At 42.3% G+C, this 19,839-nt stretch overlaps 1 protein-coding gene across 2 annotated transcripts in view; it reads left to right on the forward strand.

Annotated features, from left to right (window-relative positions):
• The window catches only part of RGL1 (ral guanine nucleotide dissociation stimulator like 1), a 105,166-nt gene extending 86,735 nt beyond the window's left edge, over positions 1 to 18,431 (forward strand). For both annotated transcript variants that reach the window (XM_054037455.1, XM_054037456.1), the window contains 4 exons: positions 3,636 to 3,822; positions 6,055 to 6,309; positions 9,349 to 9,463; positions 16,722 to 18,431. In XM_054037455.1, the coding sequence (XP_053893430.1) occupies positions 3,636 to 3,822; positions 6,055 to 6,309; positions 9,349 to 9,463; positions 16,722 to 16,909 (745 nt within the window). In that variant the 3' untranslated portion in view covers positions 16,910 to 18,431. The remainder of the gene's footprint in view (positions 1 to 3,635; positions 3,823 to 6,054; positions 6,310 to 9,348; positions 9,464 to 16,721) is intronic.
• Positions 18,432 to 19,839: the final 1,408 nt, after the last annotated feature.

Raw genomic sequence — 19,839 nt, forward strand, 5'->3', positions numbered from 1 at the left:
ATCAAACAAGAAAAATGTATTCCACCAGACGAGGAACTTGGCAGGGAATCTGATCACTTTAAAGGGACATTGTCAGCTAAAAGTTCATAATTACATCTGCAAGTGTTTATTGAATTATTGTTCCAGGTAATACTTATGATGACTACAGCTGAAAAAGATTACAAACAAATCATTCAGTGGTTACCAGCCTTTTTGGGGTATAGGAGAAGTAACAAATTTAGGGCCCACTTATAAACTCAGTGACGCTGATGTTGCTCAGGAATAACGTCACCAAATACAATGGAATTATACCGGTGCAAAAGCAGAGTAAATGAGATCAGACTGAGGCCCACAGTTGGTTTAATTTATTGTATGTGCAAAAATTTTCTGCAGAATTTTAACATGAAAATTAGAATCACCTAATTTATTTATTTAAAAAATTAAAAAGTCTCCCTGAGCTGCCCTCAACCCTGCCCCGAGCACCGACTCCACAGCTCCCATTGGCCAGGAACCATGACCAATGGGAGCTGCGGGAGAAGTGCCTGCAGGCAGGGGTAGTGTGCTGAGCCACCTGGCTGCCCCTGAGCCTGGGAGCTGGACATGCCGGTCGCTTCCGGGAGCTGCTTGAGGTAAGCGCCACCCGGAGCCTGCACTCCTCACCTCCTCCCGCACCCTAACCCACAGCCCTGAGCCCCCTCCCACACTCAAACTCCCTCCCAAAGCCCGCACCCCCTCCTACACCCCAATCCCTTGCCTCAGCCCTGAGCTCCCTCCTGCACCCAAACTCCCTCCCAGAGCCCACACCCCCTCCTGTACCCCTGCCCCAACCCCCAGCCCAGAGCCCGCACCCCAACCCCCTGCCCCAGCCCGGTGAAAGTGATTGAGGTTGAGGGAGAGTAAGCAACAGAGGGAGGGGGGATGGACTGAGCAGGGGTGGGGCCTCAGAGAAGGGGTGGGATGGGGCAAGACCTTGGGAAGGGGTGGGATGGGGGGCGGGGCAAGGGTGTTTGGGTTTGTGCAATTAGACAGTTGGCAACCCTAAAATCATCCTGTAAGGTAGGTACGTACTATCAACCAGTCAAACATTCAGTCTAGTTCAGATAGATGATCAGGAAACATTGCTTAGCAATTCAAGCACAAGATTGTGGGGAGGGGAGAAAGAGCATGGAGCCAAGAGTTGGCTAAAGAGACAAAGATTAGGGAAAGGAAACAATAAAGAGAGAGAATCTGAAGGACTGTAGGGAAAATGGGGAAATGGGAGCAGAAATCAAGTGGGCTCAGCAAAAATGTGTAGAACCTCAAAGGTGAGCGTGATATAAGAGAAGGCAGGAAAATATTCATGGAGGGGTGACATGGTCAGGACAAGAGGAGAAGATGAATTTTACAGCCAACATCAGAATTAATATGAAGACGAAACCTGTCTATTAACTCCTCCTTTCCTGCCTTGGTCTTTCACCTGGGTTCCTCAGAACAGTGGACAAACATAAATTCCATGCAAGCTCTGTGGCAATCTAGGATCCTCAGCAATAGACTCTCGATGGCTGAGTGTGTCAGTTCTGGTCCTCATAAGATCAGGGCAGCTGTTTGGACAGGAAGGTGTTTGTGTTTGGTTTTGTCCCTTGGAGTTGGTTATGAAGAGGTGTGGGAATGGCAGAGTTGGAGACTGAAGCTGCTGTGTCTGAATCAAGTTGTCTCTCTAACTCTCTCTCCCTGGCATTGTGCCTAAACTGTGTATGGTAAGTGTCACTGTTGAGTACTGGGTTTATCCTTCTGTTTCCCACCATATTTCAGTGTAGCTCTTGTATTATAAATTAGCATAGAATAGTTAGGCTGAGGTATTTGTGTTTGCTGTGTAATCTTTGTTTTAAAAATTGTGGTACCTGCAATCTGAATATATTTTGCAAAATAATAGTGCTTGGCATAATTCTTCCCTGGACGTTATGTGGCACCATTCTGGGTTCTGTCCACTGATGAGATGCCTTGTCAGCACCCAACTTAATTTGCCTCACCCCTTCAACATATTGTAATACCAAATTAGATTCCCTCTAGACTCCTTAGACTGACTTAGACCCAAACTCAGAGGTGAGTTTAAGTGAATCTCCAAGAATATAAAATCATGTAATTTACACCTTCTTCTGGCCTTCTCATTGTATGTATAAATTATATCCATTTAGAGTCTTAGAGGGAAATTAATCTCTGGTGTAACCCTGTTGAAGTCATTAAAGTCGCACAAGGGATGAATTTGGCATTTGTAGGCTTAGTTTGAATCTTTTGTTCGGTTAGATTCCCACCCACTCACTGATGTGTCTTAACCCTTAATCTCTCTTCTGAATTTTGCCCCACTCCCCAAGTCTGAGTGCAAGAGATTGTAAGATGATGTAATTCACATGTCAGAGGGGTCAGAAAAGAAGCAAGAAAAGCAACTAACAGGAGAGTGTAGAAATGTGTGAGCTGAAGTAGGCTTACTTTAATTTACCTTTTTCCGGCTCATTGGTGTGTAAGTTACACCAAATTAATTACTCATTGGTCAGTTGATTTAAATAACTGTAATGGAGTCTAACTTACACCACCTAGTACATTACCCCTGACTCTGGCTCTGTGGTTGGAGAGTGTTTCTCTGTGTGTGTGTGTGTGTGTGTGTGTGTGTGTGTGTGTGTGTGTGTGTGTGTGTGTGTGAGAGAGAGAGAGAGAGAGAGGAAAAGGAAGGAAAAATCAGTTTCACACATACAGAATGGGAAGAGACTGTCTAGGAAGGAGTATGGCAGAAAGGGATCTAGGGGTTATAGTGGACTACAAGCTAAATATGAGTCAACAGTGTGATGCTGTTGCAAAAAAAGCAAACATGATCCTGGGATGTATTAACAGGTGTGTTGTGAGCAAGACACGAGAAGTCATTCTTCCGCTCTACTCTGCTCTGGTTAGGCCTCAGCTGGAGTATTGTGTCCAGTTCTGGGCGCCGCATTTTAAAAAAGATGTGGAGAAATTGGAAAGGGTCCAGAGAAGAGCAACAAGAATGATTAAAGGTCTTGAGAACATGATCTATGAAGGAAGGCTGAAAGAATTGGGTTTGTTTAGTTTGGAAAAGAGAAGACTGAGAGGGGACATGATAGCAGTTCTCAGGTATCTAAAAAGGTGTCATAAGGAGGAGGGAGAAAACTTGTTCACCTTAGCCTCTAAGGATAGAACCAGAAGCAATGGGTTTAAACTGCAGCAAGGGAGGTCTAGGTTGGACATTAGGAAAAAGTTCCTAACTGTCAGGGTGGTTAAACACTGGAATAAATTGCCTAGCGAGGTTGTGGAATCTCCATCTCTGGAGATATTTAAGAGTAGGTTAGATAAATGTCTATCAGGGATGGTCTAGACAGTATTTGGTCCTGCCATGCGGGCAGGGGACTGGACTCGATGACCTCTCGAGGTCCCTTCCAGTCCTAGAATCTATGAATCTATGAGAGAGAGAGATTGGGATACTAATGTGTTGGTGTTTAAGGAATTCTTATGGCAAATCTTAAATATAATATGGATGGAACCAGGACACCAGACCACTTGAGAAACAAAATAACACACTGGACACATGAATCAAGTGTCATCTCTTTGATCAGTCCAGCAACATTCTGTAGTTGTCTTATTTACGTGGTATATTTTGTGTTCTTTGCCAGACTGTTTCTGGGAGCAGATGTGATTACCAATAGCACACCCACCAAAGAGCAGCCCAAATCTACTCCAAGTGGGAGCTCTGGTGAAAGCATGGATTCTGTCAGTGTATCATCGTGTGAGTCGAACCACTCTGAGGGTGAAGAAGTCTGCATCACCCCCATAGACACTCCTGATGAGCCTCAGAAAAAGGTACAGTGTAGACCCTTAGTTCAGAAGGCTTGCAGCATGAATACCCCTGATGAATAGTTGACCCTTCTAGTATAAGCAATAGCTGAAATTTCAGTTGCATTGCGCACTCATGTCTACTCTTATAACTGACAAAGGCACTACTTTCAAGGAAATGGGAGTATCCTTAAAAATAGATGTGATGAAAGTAGAAAAGATCCAGGTCAGGCTTTTTATACGATTCCTTTTATGAGCAGCTTTTGGGTGTTGCCAGATCTATAGCATGTACACAGGGGGAACCATTTTTAATTTCTTGGGATCAGCTTTTCTTGTGGGGTCTGGAGGGATTTTTAGGTAGTCATGTGGCCATGTAACAGCACTAGATCTGTCTCTCTCAACACACCAGTTGTGGGAGTGACAGAGCTGTCTGTAATGGCATGTTTATGCTGGGAGGTTATTGGCTTCCTGGCAGTGGGACCAACAGACTGAAGAGTGTGTGTGCAAATATCAGATTGCTTGCGGTATTCCCAAGGCCCAGCGGATAGGATAATGGCAGTGAGAGGAAGGGCCTAGAGGATTTCCATTCTCCATTTTTTTAAAAACCAGGGGGGCAAAGCCTTGTGGAGGTGAATGGAACCAGCCACAAGCATTTCCTCCTGGAACTTCTCAGGTTGAATGAGCTCATCTGCACTTAGCCTTAGGGTGGTTGGTCTTTCTATTGAGCCCCTGGTTCTGCTACAGAGTTGCCTCCAGTGGTTCAGCTGCCTCCAGTGGTTCAGCATGGTGAAAATGGCTATGTCCTCACTTCAGAAAAGGCAGGGTTTTTTAGAGTGCAATAGCTCACCCGCATTAACTACACTGCTGTAAAACCCTGGAAGAGGAAGGTTCCTGTGGTTTTTACTGTGAGGGAGCTAGGTGAGGTCAACACTATCCCCCTGCTTGTGGTTGACCTCACCTAGTTCGCCATGCAGTAAAACTGCTGTGCTTTGTCTCCACTAGGATTTTACAGCAGGATAGCTAATGTGCATTTGTTATTCTGCTGTAAAACCACACCAGTTTTTGGCAATGAAGACAAAGCCTAAAGCACTGTGCAGGGGAAGCTGGGGACGTGTGGAAGTGGGTAGCCGCACTGACACAAAAAGGTGTGGGTAAATGATTCACAGTAAGGTAGATTCTGCCCATACTGCAGGCCCTGGGGAGACTCCACCAATATGGCAGGAGGAGAGAAGAAAATATCAAAATGAGAAGCCAATCAGAGAGGAATTGGAGAAGGGAAAAACCAACAGTGAGGCCTTGTCTACACACACACTTGCACCGGTTTAATTAAACTGCTTCAGTCAAACTGGTGCAAGCGACTCTGTGGACTCTCTTATTTCAGTGTAAGAGTCCATTGAGTGATTGCACATGTGCATTCCACTCTTGTGTCTGTGCCCCCAGTGCACGGCCCTCGGAAACTTTTTCCCTCAGCGGCACCCATTGGTGGCCATTGGGTGGCTCAAGACCCCTCTGCTGCCGCATGCCACTGCATGCAAGTATAAAGGGCAGAGCTGCCCCTTGTCCTTCTTACGGCCCACGATGGTCATTGGAACTCTGTTCTATACCAGAACAGTTATCCTCTTGGCCTTTATAAACATAGTCTGAGCATGTGTATATACATATATATAGTTAGTCCTATTCTCACCCACCGCAATGCTCGTTAGACGTGACAGCAGCTAATCAGAGAGAGTGTTAAGTGCACCAGGCTGCTACCCTCAAATCAAAGGCTGAGTTGCCAGTGAGGAAAAGGGTGTTTTGGGGATATTTGACTGTTTGTGTTTCACCTAATAAAAGAGCCCACTTCCCTTTGATTTCTGTTGATGTACCCCTGCTGTTCGGGAGCTTCTTCCTAAACCAGTTTCCGTCTGTAGTCTGGCATCCCACAACTTCCTTTGGTTCGTTGTATCTGCTGCCACCTGCTGGTCTGTTCTCCAAGGAGCAGCAGAAAACGAAAAGGGTATATAGTAGTGGAGTCCAGCAGCACCCATACCGGACAGGGTTGGCGGGTGGGAAGATTTTTAATGTGAATAGTAAATTGTCAGATTACTCCTTGCAGAGGTGAGAATGCCACTAAGAACTTTAGAAACCTGGCATAGATTTTACAGTAACTGAATTCCTGATTGTGCCTCTCTCGCCCCTCCCCCACCCTGGAAATGACAATTCCATGGTCATGTTTCTAATTGTATGTTGTTTTTTCTTATTTTTTTTTTCATTACTTAGCTCTCTGAATCCTCCTCCTCTTGTTCCTCTATCCATTCCATGGACACGTCTTCCTCAGGGGTGTCATCTTTAACCAACACTATCTCACCCCCTCCTTCCTTAACCTCCAATCCCAAGATCCACAAGCGCTCCATTTCTGTCACATCCATTACCTCAGCAGTATTGCCTCCTGTTTACAACCAGCAGAACGAAGACATGTGCATCATCCGGATCAGCATAGAAGACAACAATGGCAATATGTACAAGAGTATCATGGTCAGTGATGTGGAAGAGCTAAATGTTTTTATTAGTACTGAGATGTTTTTGTTCAGGGTGACCAATTATATGCAAGGTCTCAGCCTTGGTGCAAATCAAAGCAGCTAAATTTTAAATGCTAAGGGCCACATCATGCCCTTGATTCTTGCATTCCAGTATTCACAGTATGTTCCATCTTCTGAACTCCCCCTGTGGTTTCAGTTGGCTCCAGTTCATTGCTTGTCCCAAATTGTTGTGTCATGCTAGTGGTAAATGTGCACTGCATTCCACTTTTAGCGATAGCTGCATTTTAGTAGTGGACACTCCCACTGCTCCACACACCCATTCCTCCCCCCACACACATCCCTCTTGAGTTTCAGTTCTTTTGAGTGAAAGATGTTATTTAAACAATACCTAGCACTTAGCTATATAGGGATCTCAAAGGGCATATAATTGTAAGGTGGTGTTATAATACAATATCCTTCTATCATATCGAATCTACTTCTAATGCATCCATCATTATGATATTTGGATTTTAATCATAATCTTTGTCCCAAATTCAAAGTTTTATTTGTATTTATTAGAATTAGTAGAAAAATCAAAATAAGTCTTGTGAAAATTTCAAACAGGGTTTTATTGTATGGGTTTTGGAAACTGATCTATTTTTAGTTTATCAAAATTTTCCCCAGAGATTTTCAACAACTGTAATAAAAACACTTTTTTCAGTATCAAAGACTAAAATTTTTAAAAATAAATATTTTTGATTTTGAAAAAATCTCATCACATGATTGAGCGGATGAGTCAAAACTGGCACTGGAAAGGAAGCCCTGAAGCTAGAAAACCAAAATGGCAAATGGAACCCCCCTCTCTCCCCAAATCATAAATAATTAAAAACAATAAAGGAAAATTGAGAATGAAAATTTTTAAAAAGGAAAAATACTGAGAATATAAGAATATTTTTCTGAAAATTTCATTGTGAAAAATGTTCAAATTTCATCCCAATTTTCTCCAAATGAAAAATGTTAACCAGTTCCGGTGTTAGTTTGGGGGATGGAAGATACAAATAACAAATTTTTATACTTGAGGTTTGAAACTCAAAGAAGGAATGTGGCAGGTTTCACTGAGATTGCATGTGCCAACTTTCTGCCTGGAGGGAATTTTTTTTTTTCTCAGTACCCCCCTGAAACTAGTGACTGTACAATGGAAGGTCTGACAAGCTGTTGAACTGAGCAGTGTTCCCTCTATAATGAAAACTACTAGCAAGTGTGCAGCAATGCTTTCATCCTATAGCTCCATTTGGAATCCCTCTCATCCAGGTATAGATGATCCTCTGTGAAACATTTCCATTTAAAGGGAAACTGTCAAGACATAAACCGTGGACCAGATGTGCAGCCGTGCAGCTGCTGCTGGCACAAAGTGGTAGCAAAGCTAATGGATCTAAGCAATGCTCTGATGGCACAGGATTGCTATAGTCGCTTCTTTATCACTCCCTCATTCCAGCTTGCAGCAGAGTGGTCATGATTGGGACTCTGTTATGTCCGGGGATCCCAGTTGATGGAATGATCTCATACAGCTAGAGACATAGAAGAGAGCAGCCTTCATGGTGGTCTCTTATATCAGGGACTGACAAGACTTAGAGGCTCTAGGATTGGTGGCAGCATATACAACAAAGCATGTACAACAACACTTTGTAAATGTCACTATTGATGATGCTATCAGTAAAAACAACAAGGAGTACTTGTGGCACCTTAGAGACTAACACTAAAACCCACTTCATCAGATGCATGGAGTGGAAAATACAGTAGAGAGGTATAAATACACAGTACATGAAAAGATGGGAGTTGCCTTCCCAAGTGGGGGATCAGTGCTAACGAGCCAATTCAATTAAGGTGGAAGTGGGCTATTCTCAACAGTAGAATACCAAGGGAGGGAAAATCACTTTTGTAGTGGTAATGAGGCCAATGTAATCAGGATGGCCCATTTCAAACAAAAAGAAGAACAGGAGTACTTGTGGCACCTTAGAGACTAACAAATTAATACAGACTAACACGGCTGCTACTCTGAAACATTTCAAACAGTTGACAAGAAGGTGTGAGTATCAGCAGGGGGAAATTAGTTTTGTCAACTGTTTGAAATGGGCCACCCTGATTACATTGGCCTCATTACCACTACAGACCAACCCGGCTACCACTCTGAAATCTGATGCTATCAGTGTTTCTCTGGACTGGGCCATTTTCCTATGTTGACTTCTTTACATACCTCACTTATGCCTCATCCACAAGCCATGGAACAAACACTCCATGTATTTATTTATATATATTTTGAATGGGTGAACCAAATAAATATTTTGCAACTTGCAGGACACCTTTTTTTAAAGGAATTGATCCCTCAGGTGCTGCAAAGAACAGTGAACTATGGGCCTGAACCAAATCTCACTGAAGACTATAGGAATTTTTCTACTGATTTCAGAGTGCTTCAGATGAGGCCCTAGATTCATAGATTCTAGGACTGGAAGGGACCTCGAGAGATCATTGAGTCCAGTCCCCTGTCCTCATGGCAGGACCAAATACTGTTAGTTCAGTTAGTTCAGAACAAGTGACACTTCCACGGCAGACTGCAAACTAGGTACAAGGCCAAAAAATCTTCACAAGATTTCAAAGCAAGTATTTACCTCCTTAGATTCCAAATTAATTGCTGCCTATGAGCAACAGATGGAGAAATTATTTATGTGGAAATTTTAAGCCTAGTACAAATGACACCTCATCTCTCAACACATTTGCTCAAGGGAGCTGATTATGTTATTTCTGATCTCTCAGTTGATGCAGTATCTATCTTCCTGCATAAAACAAATTATTTCAAAAAAGTCATAAGTAACACATTTTAGTGCCCACCAATAGCTACTATCTAATTCCTAAGAGGCAATAGTTTTTTAGTGCTTTGGGAAACTCACCCCTAGACCCAGTGATGCAGTCAAAGCAGACTTTTATACATCAATTACAATGTTTAGATAATAAGTAAAGTGAAGAAGAAAAAATCCTCATTGCAAAATTCTTTTTCCAGTTGACTAGCCAAGACAAGACTCCTGCTGTCATTCAGAGAGCTATGTCAAAACACAACCTGGAGGCTGACCCAGTCGAGGATTATGAACTTGTTCAGGTCATCGCTGAGGACAAAGGTAAGAAAACACCAATACTTGCTGCTTAAAAAGTTCTTCAGATTTTGCAGAAAGAAAGTGAATACGAAGCAACTTCAGAAACACAGTGGATTTTTCTTCAAACAGTCAGTTTTGGTAGATCTGTGATTGCTTCATTGATCACTACAGGCCTGTCCTCCACTTTGGACATGAGCAAGTGCAGAATGGGAGGACGTACAGTCCGAGATCCCAGCTTCAGAGTGTAAAGAGACGTGAAGTTAGGGCCATACGGGAATGAACAAAGAGCTGGGAGTGTAGCATGCAGATTCCATGCTACCAAAAAGTCACAGGGAACACCTGGCCATTTCCCTGAGATCTCGGGACATATGATTTGCCTAGCTGCATACTCCTCCCAGCCTGCCCCTGCACTGACAGCATGGCAGTTTCCCATTAGCTGGATCCACCATCTATGTGTTCCCACCCTCTTCAATGGCATGTGTAAGCCACCACGGGGAAGTTTGTCCTGCCTTGAACAGCAGTGGTCTCTGCAGCAATTTGCAACGAAAATTCTCTTGCAGAACAGCACAGAGAGCAGCTGCTCCCTGGCTCCCCCTCACTCAGCCAGGCCTGATTCCTTTTTATCCACAGAGCATTGAACACAGAGGGTTAGCGTGCAGGTATTTCCTCGCCCTGCACCCTCACCTTCTGGCTGTCTGACTTCACTATCCTTTGAGTCCCTACCATGGTACAGAGTGGAGTGAAGCCTCCCTGCCTCCCTATATAATACAGATCCATGAAGTAGCCAGCATGACTAGGCACATGCAAAGCAACGTCTCCATGCAGGAACACAAGAGTTGCCACACTCAAACAGACTATCTGGAGGTCTGTCTAGTCTACTATCCTGGTTCTCACAGTGGCCAGTACTAGATGCTTTTAGCCTGCCTAAATTCCCAGCAGTTTCAAAGGGGCACAATACTTTACTTCCTGTTCTTAACTGCTGTGCATTATGGCTGCACACTGTTAAATAGATGTGCTTCACCCCAAACAAGGCTACACTTCAGTGATCACTGAAATGATTCCTCTACTGCAACCTATGGCATGCGTGGGTAGGCAACCTATGGCATGCGTGCCAAAGGCGGCACGCGAGCTGATTTTCAGTGGCACTCACACTGCCCGGGTCCTGGCCACCGGTCCAGGGGGAGTCTGCATTTTAATTTAATTTTAAATTGAAGCTTCGTAAACATTTTAAAAACCTTATTTACTTTACATACAACAATAGTTTAGTTATATATTATAGACTTATAGAAAGAGACCTTCTAAAAACGTTAAATGTTAAAATGTATTACTGGCACACGAAACCTTAAATCAGAGTGAATAAATGAAGACTCGGCACACCACTTCTGAAAGGTTGCCGACCCCTGCTCTACTGTATGCAGTTTGTGAATCTATTGGTAAAGCATATTAAGATCCTTTTCCATATAAGATCATTATTATGTATTATTACTAGAGTTAAAGATCAGGTGGCTAAAGCATAGTTTAGAGTCACTATAGGGATGATGTAAAAATGGTTTTTATACCTTTGTGCTTAGACCCTGATTAAGCAAGGTACTAGGTATGTGCCTAAATTTGAAGCATGTAATTCCACTGGTGTCCACTTAATGCCCCTACTAGCTCTCTATGAATTCTGTCCTATTAATGTGCTGAATTAAAAGTAAGATGTTACTCCTGTAATCCCTGGAAGCCCATTCAGGTGCAGAACAAACTGGATTCTCTTCTGCCTAATGAATCCTCTACAAACTTGTCATCTAAGCTCTGGTTCTGAATCCTTATTCTGGGCGATGCATGTAAGAGGCAGAAAGAACCCAGCCAGGTTTGTCAGATGGAGTTCTAGGTCTGGTAGTTAGAAAAGGCTTGTTTGAACCTATAAATTGAGCTGATTTGAACTGCTACCGAAGGATAATGACCCATGATGTGGGTGCTGTGCTCTCACATTTCTAACCATGACCTCCATGTCAGGAAATCACTATATTAGCAAAGCTCTGCCTCATTCCCCAGGATCAGTCAGTCGTGCTATGCAGACCCAAGGATGTATACCAGACATGAAAAAGCAGCTCTCTCTGAGAGCCTTTTCATTAGTATCTGTTGGAGGCATTCCTGCCCGCCCCTTCCTCCCTGCCCAGGGCAAACCTCGTGGGACACTTCATGACTATGCAAAAGAGGGAATGATTTATTTAGGGCTGTGAAATTGCATTTAGTCTCAGCTGCTGCAGAGATTCCTTGGGCTGCCACGCAGGGAAGCTATTTATTGATAGTCTACTAGCCAGATTTATAAAGGGGTCTTGTTAATGAGTTAGGGTAACCCATCAGCTAGAAAAATGTCATTGCTATCACAGCCTAGGCACATATCTGGTGATCGTCAACAGGGCGGCGTAGATGGTGGAAGTGGTGCCGTTTTTCTGTATCATGTAATGTATAAACATTTTCAGGCATCCATTCAAAAAAAATTGTTAAATCGCAAAAAGGGCCATAACTCGAAGAAACATAGTCTGATTTTGACCAAAATTGGCAGATAGCTGCATTATCAATTGTATTTAGAAGCTATGTACTTAAAGTAGTACTGTTTTGGAAAAAATGGGAAATATTTAGCCCCAGGTGATATACTTTATGCATTTTCACATACTTTTTTGCCATCAGTTAAAGCAAAAGTCTGTAGTCATATGACAGGATGAGCTTGTTTGTACTTTATAATGTAATTTATCAAAATAATTGTCATTCTTTGTAGCATGGATTGATTTGAGAGGGGAAAATTGCTATTTTACATTTTATGAATATTGGCTACTGTCCAATAACTCCTTCACAGGCAACTGATGTTAACACAGTGCACACCAGGATGAAATGTTTTCAGAATATGTTCCACTCTCTGAGCCAAAACTGGACCTGTGTCGTGTATGGTGAAGCAATCTACTGCAAAGCACTGTTGATTAAATGGAGGAATCAAAACAGATTTGACAATGACCACCTTAAGATGGGGGGCATTCATCATGCAGCAAATTTCATGGGTGATACAGCGTCTATGGTGCTTCAGCCATGCTCTAAGAGGGAAGGCATACAGCCATGGCATTAGAATCCATCAACTTATGAATGAGGTGATGACTTGCTTGAAGTAGGCGGCACTTGGCAATTCCATGAACATTGATGTTCTCCCAGAATATAAGAAGAGACACATCTTGGAGAAGGCTCGAACACACGTTGAAGCTTTTGAGGATGTGGAGCCAGGCACACTGAGAAAACAGATTGGAAGCACAGAATGCTCTGGCAGACTTGATGAACAGCTCCCAAGCATTGCACCAGCTCATGGACACTTACTTGACCCAAGGGAAAAACTGTTCAGATACATTTCCATCCTGGGAAAACTAGGTAACACATTGCTCCCAACCACTGATGGATTACACAGCAGCAAAGAGAGGCAATAACAAGTCCATGGAGCTTGAGACATTTGCAGAGATGATCCCACTGTGACAGTGTGGTCATATGAAATATGCCAGATGGGTTGTGTAAGTGTTAGCAGAAGCCAGATCTCTGGAGGAGGAGGAGAAGCCACATATATATCATGCCCTAGCTGATAGTCAGGAAGCAAGGTACCAGACTGCCAGACTCTTCAATGGGGTACTTACACCGTGACATGGCCATTGAGCAATCTCTGAACAAGGACTGTAGGAATCATCAGCATCTTTGCACAAAAGATACGGCTCTGACCAAGGATTACCTCACTGCATGTTTTAAGGCAGCTGTAACAGCTGTGACAAAACAAAGGTGTGGAATTCAGCCTTCGATCTCCACAAAGAAGCTACTACAAAACCCATGGCTGCAGATGAAATTGTTGTCCAAAGTATTAAAAAGTGACTGAAAGAATGACAAATCCGTTTAGCATTGAACCTGGAACAAGCCCACACAACAGTCACTTGTGAATGTTGCAACATCTACTGTGGGCCCACCTGGAAGTGCAGAAGGTTTGTGCATGATGAGAGAGACTGGCATGCGATAAATGAAGCTGTTTGTAACCAGGAGGCTGCAAAAGGGCGAGGGAGACCTCTTTGAGCTCATAGAGAGGAATCACAAAGAATTTGGTAGTCTCAACAAAACAATCAAACAAAAGAAGAAGCAGTCAGCACAAGCGATAACTATTGATTGTCAAAAAGAACAGGAGTACTTGTGGCACCTTAGAGACTAACAAAACTAAGGTGCTACAAGTACTCCTGTTCTTTTTGCGGATACAGACTAACACGGCTGCTACTCTGAAACCTATTGATCGTCAGATATTCAGCAAGCTGACAGGTTTTTTGCCCAGTCCAGAGATGTTGATATACAGGGTCTGATGACACGTGAGCTGGCACCTGTCCCACTTTCCCTCTTCAACTTGGGTGAATCTCTAAGAAAGACTCAAAAGAGCAACATACTGTCTTGGCTGGAGAAAAATCTGTCAATGGTTGAGCTACCAGCATCTGATGAGCGAACGTCAGCTATTCTTGAACTCGGGATGCTTCTGCTGATGGTGTGCAATGATACTGCCAAGTGCAAAACTACTGGGGAGCTGTCTGATCAGCTGCTGCACACTGTCCTCAGACTGCAATGTCCATACACTGCTATTGTGGGGGACCATTATGCAAATGAAGAATCAATCAAATCTGGTGAGAGAGCCCACAGGGGGAATGTCCAAATGCAAGACGTTCGGAGCCCCTACTCTGTTCACACCATTACCAAAGCAACACTTGCAGATGATATCAAATTCAAAAAATAAATCTAACATTGCAAACTTTCTTCTCAGTGACTGAATTGTGGAGTGTGAACAGAGATTGTCACCTGGTCGTTACATATAATGACCTGTCATTTATAAACTTGCTCCCAGTACCTACAGCATGAGCAGTTTTCAGGGCAAAGAGCAGATATGCTCAAGATGATATGACAGTCTAGAAGGGTTAGTTAACAAAGAACCGAGCAGTAGCTGAATCAAATAGTCCTTGCTCAGGATCACTAGCAAGATTTGAAGGTAGGTACCTGAGGTCCAACCCAATTACAGCTTTTTCAGAATCAGCAGCCTCTGGCTAACAGGTATCTTTATTGTACTGCAGTACAGTCAGCAAGCATCTCTGGCTAATGTGTGCTACAAGTTTTTGCTAAGAACACCAAAACAAGTCAGAAACTGCCATCCCCTTCAGGCAGCACCTGAAATGTGTAAATTATAATTCATAGACAGGAAATCATGCAACAGTTCAGTATCTTTAGGTGGCCGCTGTCAACAGATGGGTGATCGATAGCATGGGACATCTTGTTCCTCAAATGTTGGTTCTGCCACCTGATCCAGAAACCATCTTTGCCTTTATGCAGCATAGCTGGGAAAATATCTGTGCAACAAAGAGATGCAAATACCACCACGAAGATTTGGTGTGCTGCACTCAGTTGTGACAGTGACAAGTGTAGCAGAAGAGCACTGAATACATCAGAGACAGATTCCGAGGGGGAGTGGAAATGGTTCAGCTATCTGCAAATTACTGAGACTGTTTTTGAGAATAAATATAGCTCTGGGGAGTGTTGTATTAGACATTCAGTAGGTCATAGTTATATGTAGGCGTTATATAAGAGTATACAGTTATACTTTGTTATTTACACAATATATTCACGTAAGATATTCTATAGTCCTTCTACTACGAATCATTACTGTTGTAGAAGTAGTTTACATGTATTGTCACTGCATTCAGTGATAGTAAGATGATCATTACAGTTGTACCACATGTGCTTTAGGCTTATGTCTCTGGCCGAGTAGCTAATGTAAAAAATATGTTTTGTAATTAAGGGGTAGGGGGGCTTAGTATCTGCATATATTCATAAAAATAGCAGACAAAACAAATCTTTGCTCACATCAGTCCATTCTATAAATGATGACAGATGTTTTGAGGTATTACATGGCACAAACAAGCTCTTGCTATCATGCGACTACAGGCTTTTACTCTAACTGAAGGCAAAAAAGTACAGGAAAATGCACACATATTATCAGGGGCTAAATATGTCCCAAACTTCCCAAAGCAGTACTGTTTTGAGGGCATTGGTCCATTATCAATTTATTTAGAAGCTTTCTGCCAATTTTGGTCAAAATTAAAATCTGCGTTATGGCCCTTTTTGTGATTTTCATGACTTTTTTTCCAATTGGATGCTGATAACATTTAAACATTATGGCATATAGGAAAACAGCTCCACTTACAACATCTACATCCACTCTGGTGTGATGACCACCACATATGTGCCTAAGAGGGGGTAGCAATGACATGGTTACCTCTTAGTGTCCAAAGAGGTGTGGGCTGGTAGACTATGAGAAAAAGTCCCTAATGTAGTCCGCCTGGAAACCTTTCTTTCCTATTAATATATTTTACAGTGACACCTCATTGGTTCTCTTTTCCAGTAGGTCTCCCTACCGTGAAATGCATTAGTGGTGGTTGTATGTGTTGAGAGTGGCAGCAGCTGGAGGTGATGCAGTGCTCACCCTGAGAAATACAGTTTCAATAGTCAGGCAGAGCTGCAGTGGGAGAGCCAGGCCCAGAACCTACAAACCACTTATGCACGTGCTTTGCTTTACTCATCTAATGTTTGCAGGATTAGGGCTTAAGAGTGTCTGGGGTTTTATTTTATTTTTTTGCGGGGGCTGAGGGCAGGGGGGCAGGGAGTCTATCAAAATCACTGAACACGTCTGCAGCGGGGACGGGGTTGTTACAGCTTCACATAAAAGGTAAAGCCAAATTCTATTAATAAAAACACCAAAGACATGCCCACACCCAAAGCCTACCAAACCACACACATCAAAATGCACTAAAAGCACATTAAGATTGCAAGGACAAGCACTTGACAGTTAGGAAATGTCAGACTTACAGTTTCCTATGCTGCAACCCTAATTCAGACCCCTTGCTCATCTGCATTATGCTAGTCTTTAATTACATGATCACGTCCTATTTCTCCCCCCCCTCTCCCCCCACTGGAGTCTGAATTATAGTTCCATGGGCAACTAGTAAATGCCAGTTTTACAACTTTCAAGGGCTTGACTTTGCAACCTAAATAATGTTTTTTAATTTAGTTTTTTGTCACCATAACATGTCCCTGTTCACAAGGGGAAAGGACAAAATGCACAGCTGCCAAATCAGAGTCGCATGTGGGCATTGCAGCCAGATGCCGCCATGAGATTTCTTTTCATGTTAGTAACTGTAGAATCAATACTATAGCACAACACCACTAACTTTGTTTCCTCTCTTTGCAGAGTTAGTCATCCCCGACAGTGCTAATGTATTTTATGCCATGAACAGCCAGGTGAACTTTGACTTCATCCTACGGAAAAAAAACTCCCTGGATGGGCAAGTGAAGATGCGGAGCCGATCTAGTTTGACACTTCCCAGAACTGCCAAAAGGGGGTGCTGGACTAACAGACACAGCAAAATCACACTTTGAAGAGAATGAGCTAACACAAAGGAGATTTGGTTTAGAAAAAAGAAAAGACCTTTGATACCATCCAGTATTACAAAGTCACGGAAGATGAAGGTGTCAGTGTTTGACTTTGGAAAGATTAGAGACTGGAATGCAAAGTGTGCATTCACTATAGATACAGATAGAGATGAACATCGAGAGAGAGAGAGATTTATGGGACAGTCACTATGGAAATATATTTTGCACATTGGCCTAGGAAGGTGAGGTCACATATACAGGGAAAAATGGAATTGCCAACCAATCTTGTCTTAAGAATTCCACATAAGCTAAATCTCCTCCTTGGAAAACAGATTCTCCTTTGTGCCAGTATTACCTAGAACAAGAACTTTAAATTTATTTTTATACATTGGAGAAGAAAACTGTTGCAATTAAATTCCACCTGAATCAAGAAGGAGGATCTGAGCAGCCGTCAGCTGAATGATAACACCAATTTCCAAAGGGTGTGGATGAGTTGATGTCTGCTAGTTCCTCACCCTGTCTGACAAGTGTTGCCTCCAGGAGGCTTTCATGTCTGTGAAGAAGAAAGGAGGGTTGAGCCCCTCCCAAAACCCTAGTCTAGAGACACAAGGAAGAATTCAATTGTGTGCATGTAGGTTGGTTTCACAGAACTGACAAACATTTTTTGCAGTTGTTCAAAGCCAGAAATTACATTTTGGGGTTTTTCCAAAGAACATTAAGAAAATGGGCCATGGTTGCTTTTGGATGAATGTCATGTTTTGTTAATGAGCAAGGCAAGGAAACTCAACCAACGTTACTTCTCTGGACCTTGTTCACATCTTAATGCCACTACAGTGTGTTCTTCCTTAGGCTTACCTAATCTGTTTAACAGGAATCAAGGCCTTTTGCATGTACAGTTGCAAGTTCTCCAAATTCACTGATGTACCTCGTTGTAATGTGCAATCCCACTTCAGGTGCAGAACTCTACATTAATCCACATTGATTCAGTGAGAGGCAACTATATTATTTTGTGTTTTAAAAGTGGCATAAGACAGACATGTTTATTATTCAGTGCCCAAAATTACCACAGATCTTATAAACTTGTAGCATTATTATACATAATCTTCAACCACCACCCTCTCTTATATGCTTCTATTAACTGAATAGTTTCCTGACATGGTACATCCTTCCAGATGGAATAGAGAATTTAACCTTCTGAAAAGGCTCCCATAGCTGCTATTCTCTGTGAAACTTTAAATGACGCATTTCTTAACTCGAAGATACAAGTCTCCCTTCAGAACACATGCATAATTAAAAGGTCACATAAAAGATTTTAATTGAAAGCCATAAATGACACATTGGATTGTAAGCAACACTCACAGAACAGATTGTCTTTTCAGAATACTAAAGTTGGTTAAAATTAACTCAGATCTTGAATTTTATACAAGTCTGGAGCATGTTTTACCAGTTCTGTAGCACTGATTGTCAAAGCTGGGCCTAGATTCCATTACCAAATAGCCCTGATGTACCAATAAATGTCTTAAATGGTGTTGGGTCTTTACTATGTAAAGAATTATTCCCATTTAAAAGCCAGCTCATTCTCTATGGTTTGGGTATCTTAAATCCAAGTTGTATTTTTGTTTTGGGGATGAATAGATCCAGTTTTGAACTGAGCCTTAGATGTGTCTAGCGTTAGGTCAGGTTTACAACAGAACTAAAGTTCAGTTTCCTTTGTAGTTCAGTAAAGGGAATGCATGAATGTGTTGGTGAGTTTTACACTATGTCTATACAGTATGGCATATAAAGCATAGCCCCTCACCCACACAATATATAGAACTACAAAATCTGGATTTTATATTGCCAAGGTTATGTTGTTGAACATGTCTTTTCCTTTCTTACAGGGAAAGAAATTGCTGTTGGATAAAACTGGTTTCATTTATTTAAGATGGGCAGTTTTAGAAGTAATTTCTCATGAACAAAATGTTTTTGTGATTCTCCTTCTGCTGATTCTTCATCAACCTTCTGGTTCTAGCTGCCATTAATATTTCACTGAAATCAGACCATTAGGCATTAGCTTGTGTGTGTTACCTAGCTGGCCCTGGAATGTTCAGCAGCTGTTAAGGATCTAGATCAGACATCCATAGCACAGTGGAGAAACAAATCATTCGAAAGAGAACAATCTAAAAAGGCTTTTCGGACAATTCAACTGCTGAATGACACCAGCGCGTATATTCAGTACTCAAGAGCTGCTTGGAATATTCTTGTCAAAAATTTTGACAGAAATGGGGAAAACATACATGTTCATGATTTATTTCTCCTTCCCTTTTTCCACCCAGCGTGATAGCTGTTTGGAAAATAGGCACATGAGTATTCTACCTCTGAGCTACTGGATTCTTCCTTGCTAGAGACTACTGCACAAGCAGGGAAGCCGAGACCCAGCTACTTCCATTAGAGCAGCCAAAGCTCTTTCATAGAATCACTAAACTGAAAGGGACCTTAATAGGTTATCTAGTCCAGTCCCCATGGCAGAATTAAATGTTATCTAGATCATCCCTAAGAGGTGCTTGTCTAACCTGCTCTTAAAAAATCTCCAGGGATGGAGATGCCACAGCCTCCCTAGGCAATTTATTCAAGGGTTTAACTACCATGACAGTTAGGAATTTTTTCCTACTGTCCAATTTAAACTCCCCTTGGTGCAATTTAAGCCCATTGCTTCTTGTCCTGTCCTCAGAGGTTAACAAGAACAATGTTTCTCCCTCCTCCTTGTAACAACTTTTTATGTACTTGAAAACTGTTATCATGTCCCTTCTCAGTCTTCACTTCTCCAGACTGAACAAACCCAGTTTTTTCAATCTTTCCTCATAGGTCATGTTTCTACATTTTTGCTGCTTTCCTCTGGACTTTCTCTAACTTGTCCATATCTTTCCTGAAATGTGGCGCCCAGAACTGGATACAAT

The sequence above is a fragment of the Malaclemys terrapin genome, chromosome 8, assembly GCF_027887155.1.
Source record: "Malaclemys terrapin pileata isolate rMalTer1 chromosome 8, rMalTer1.hap1, whole genome shotgun sequence".
Taxonomy (NCBI): Eukaryota; Metazoa; Chordata; order Testudines; family Emydidae; genus Malaclemys; species Malaclemys terrapin.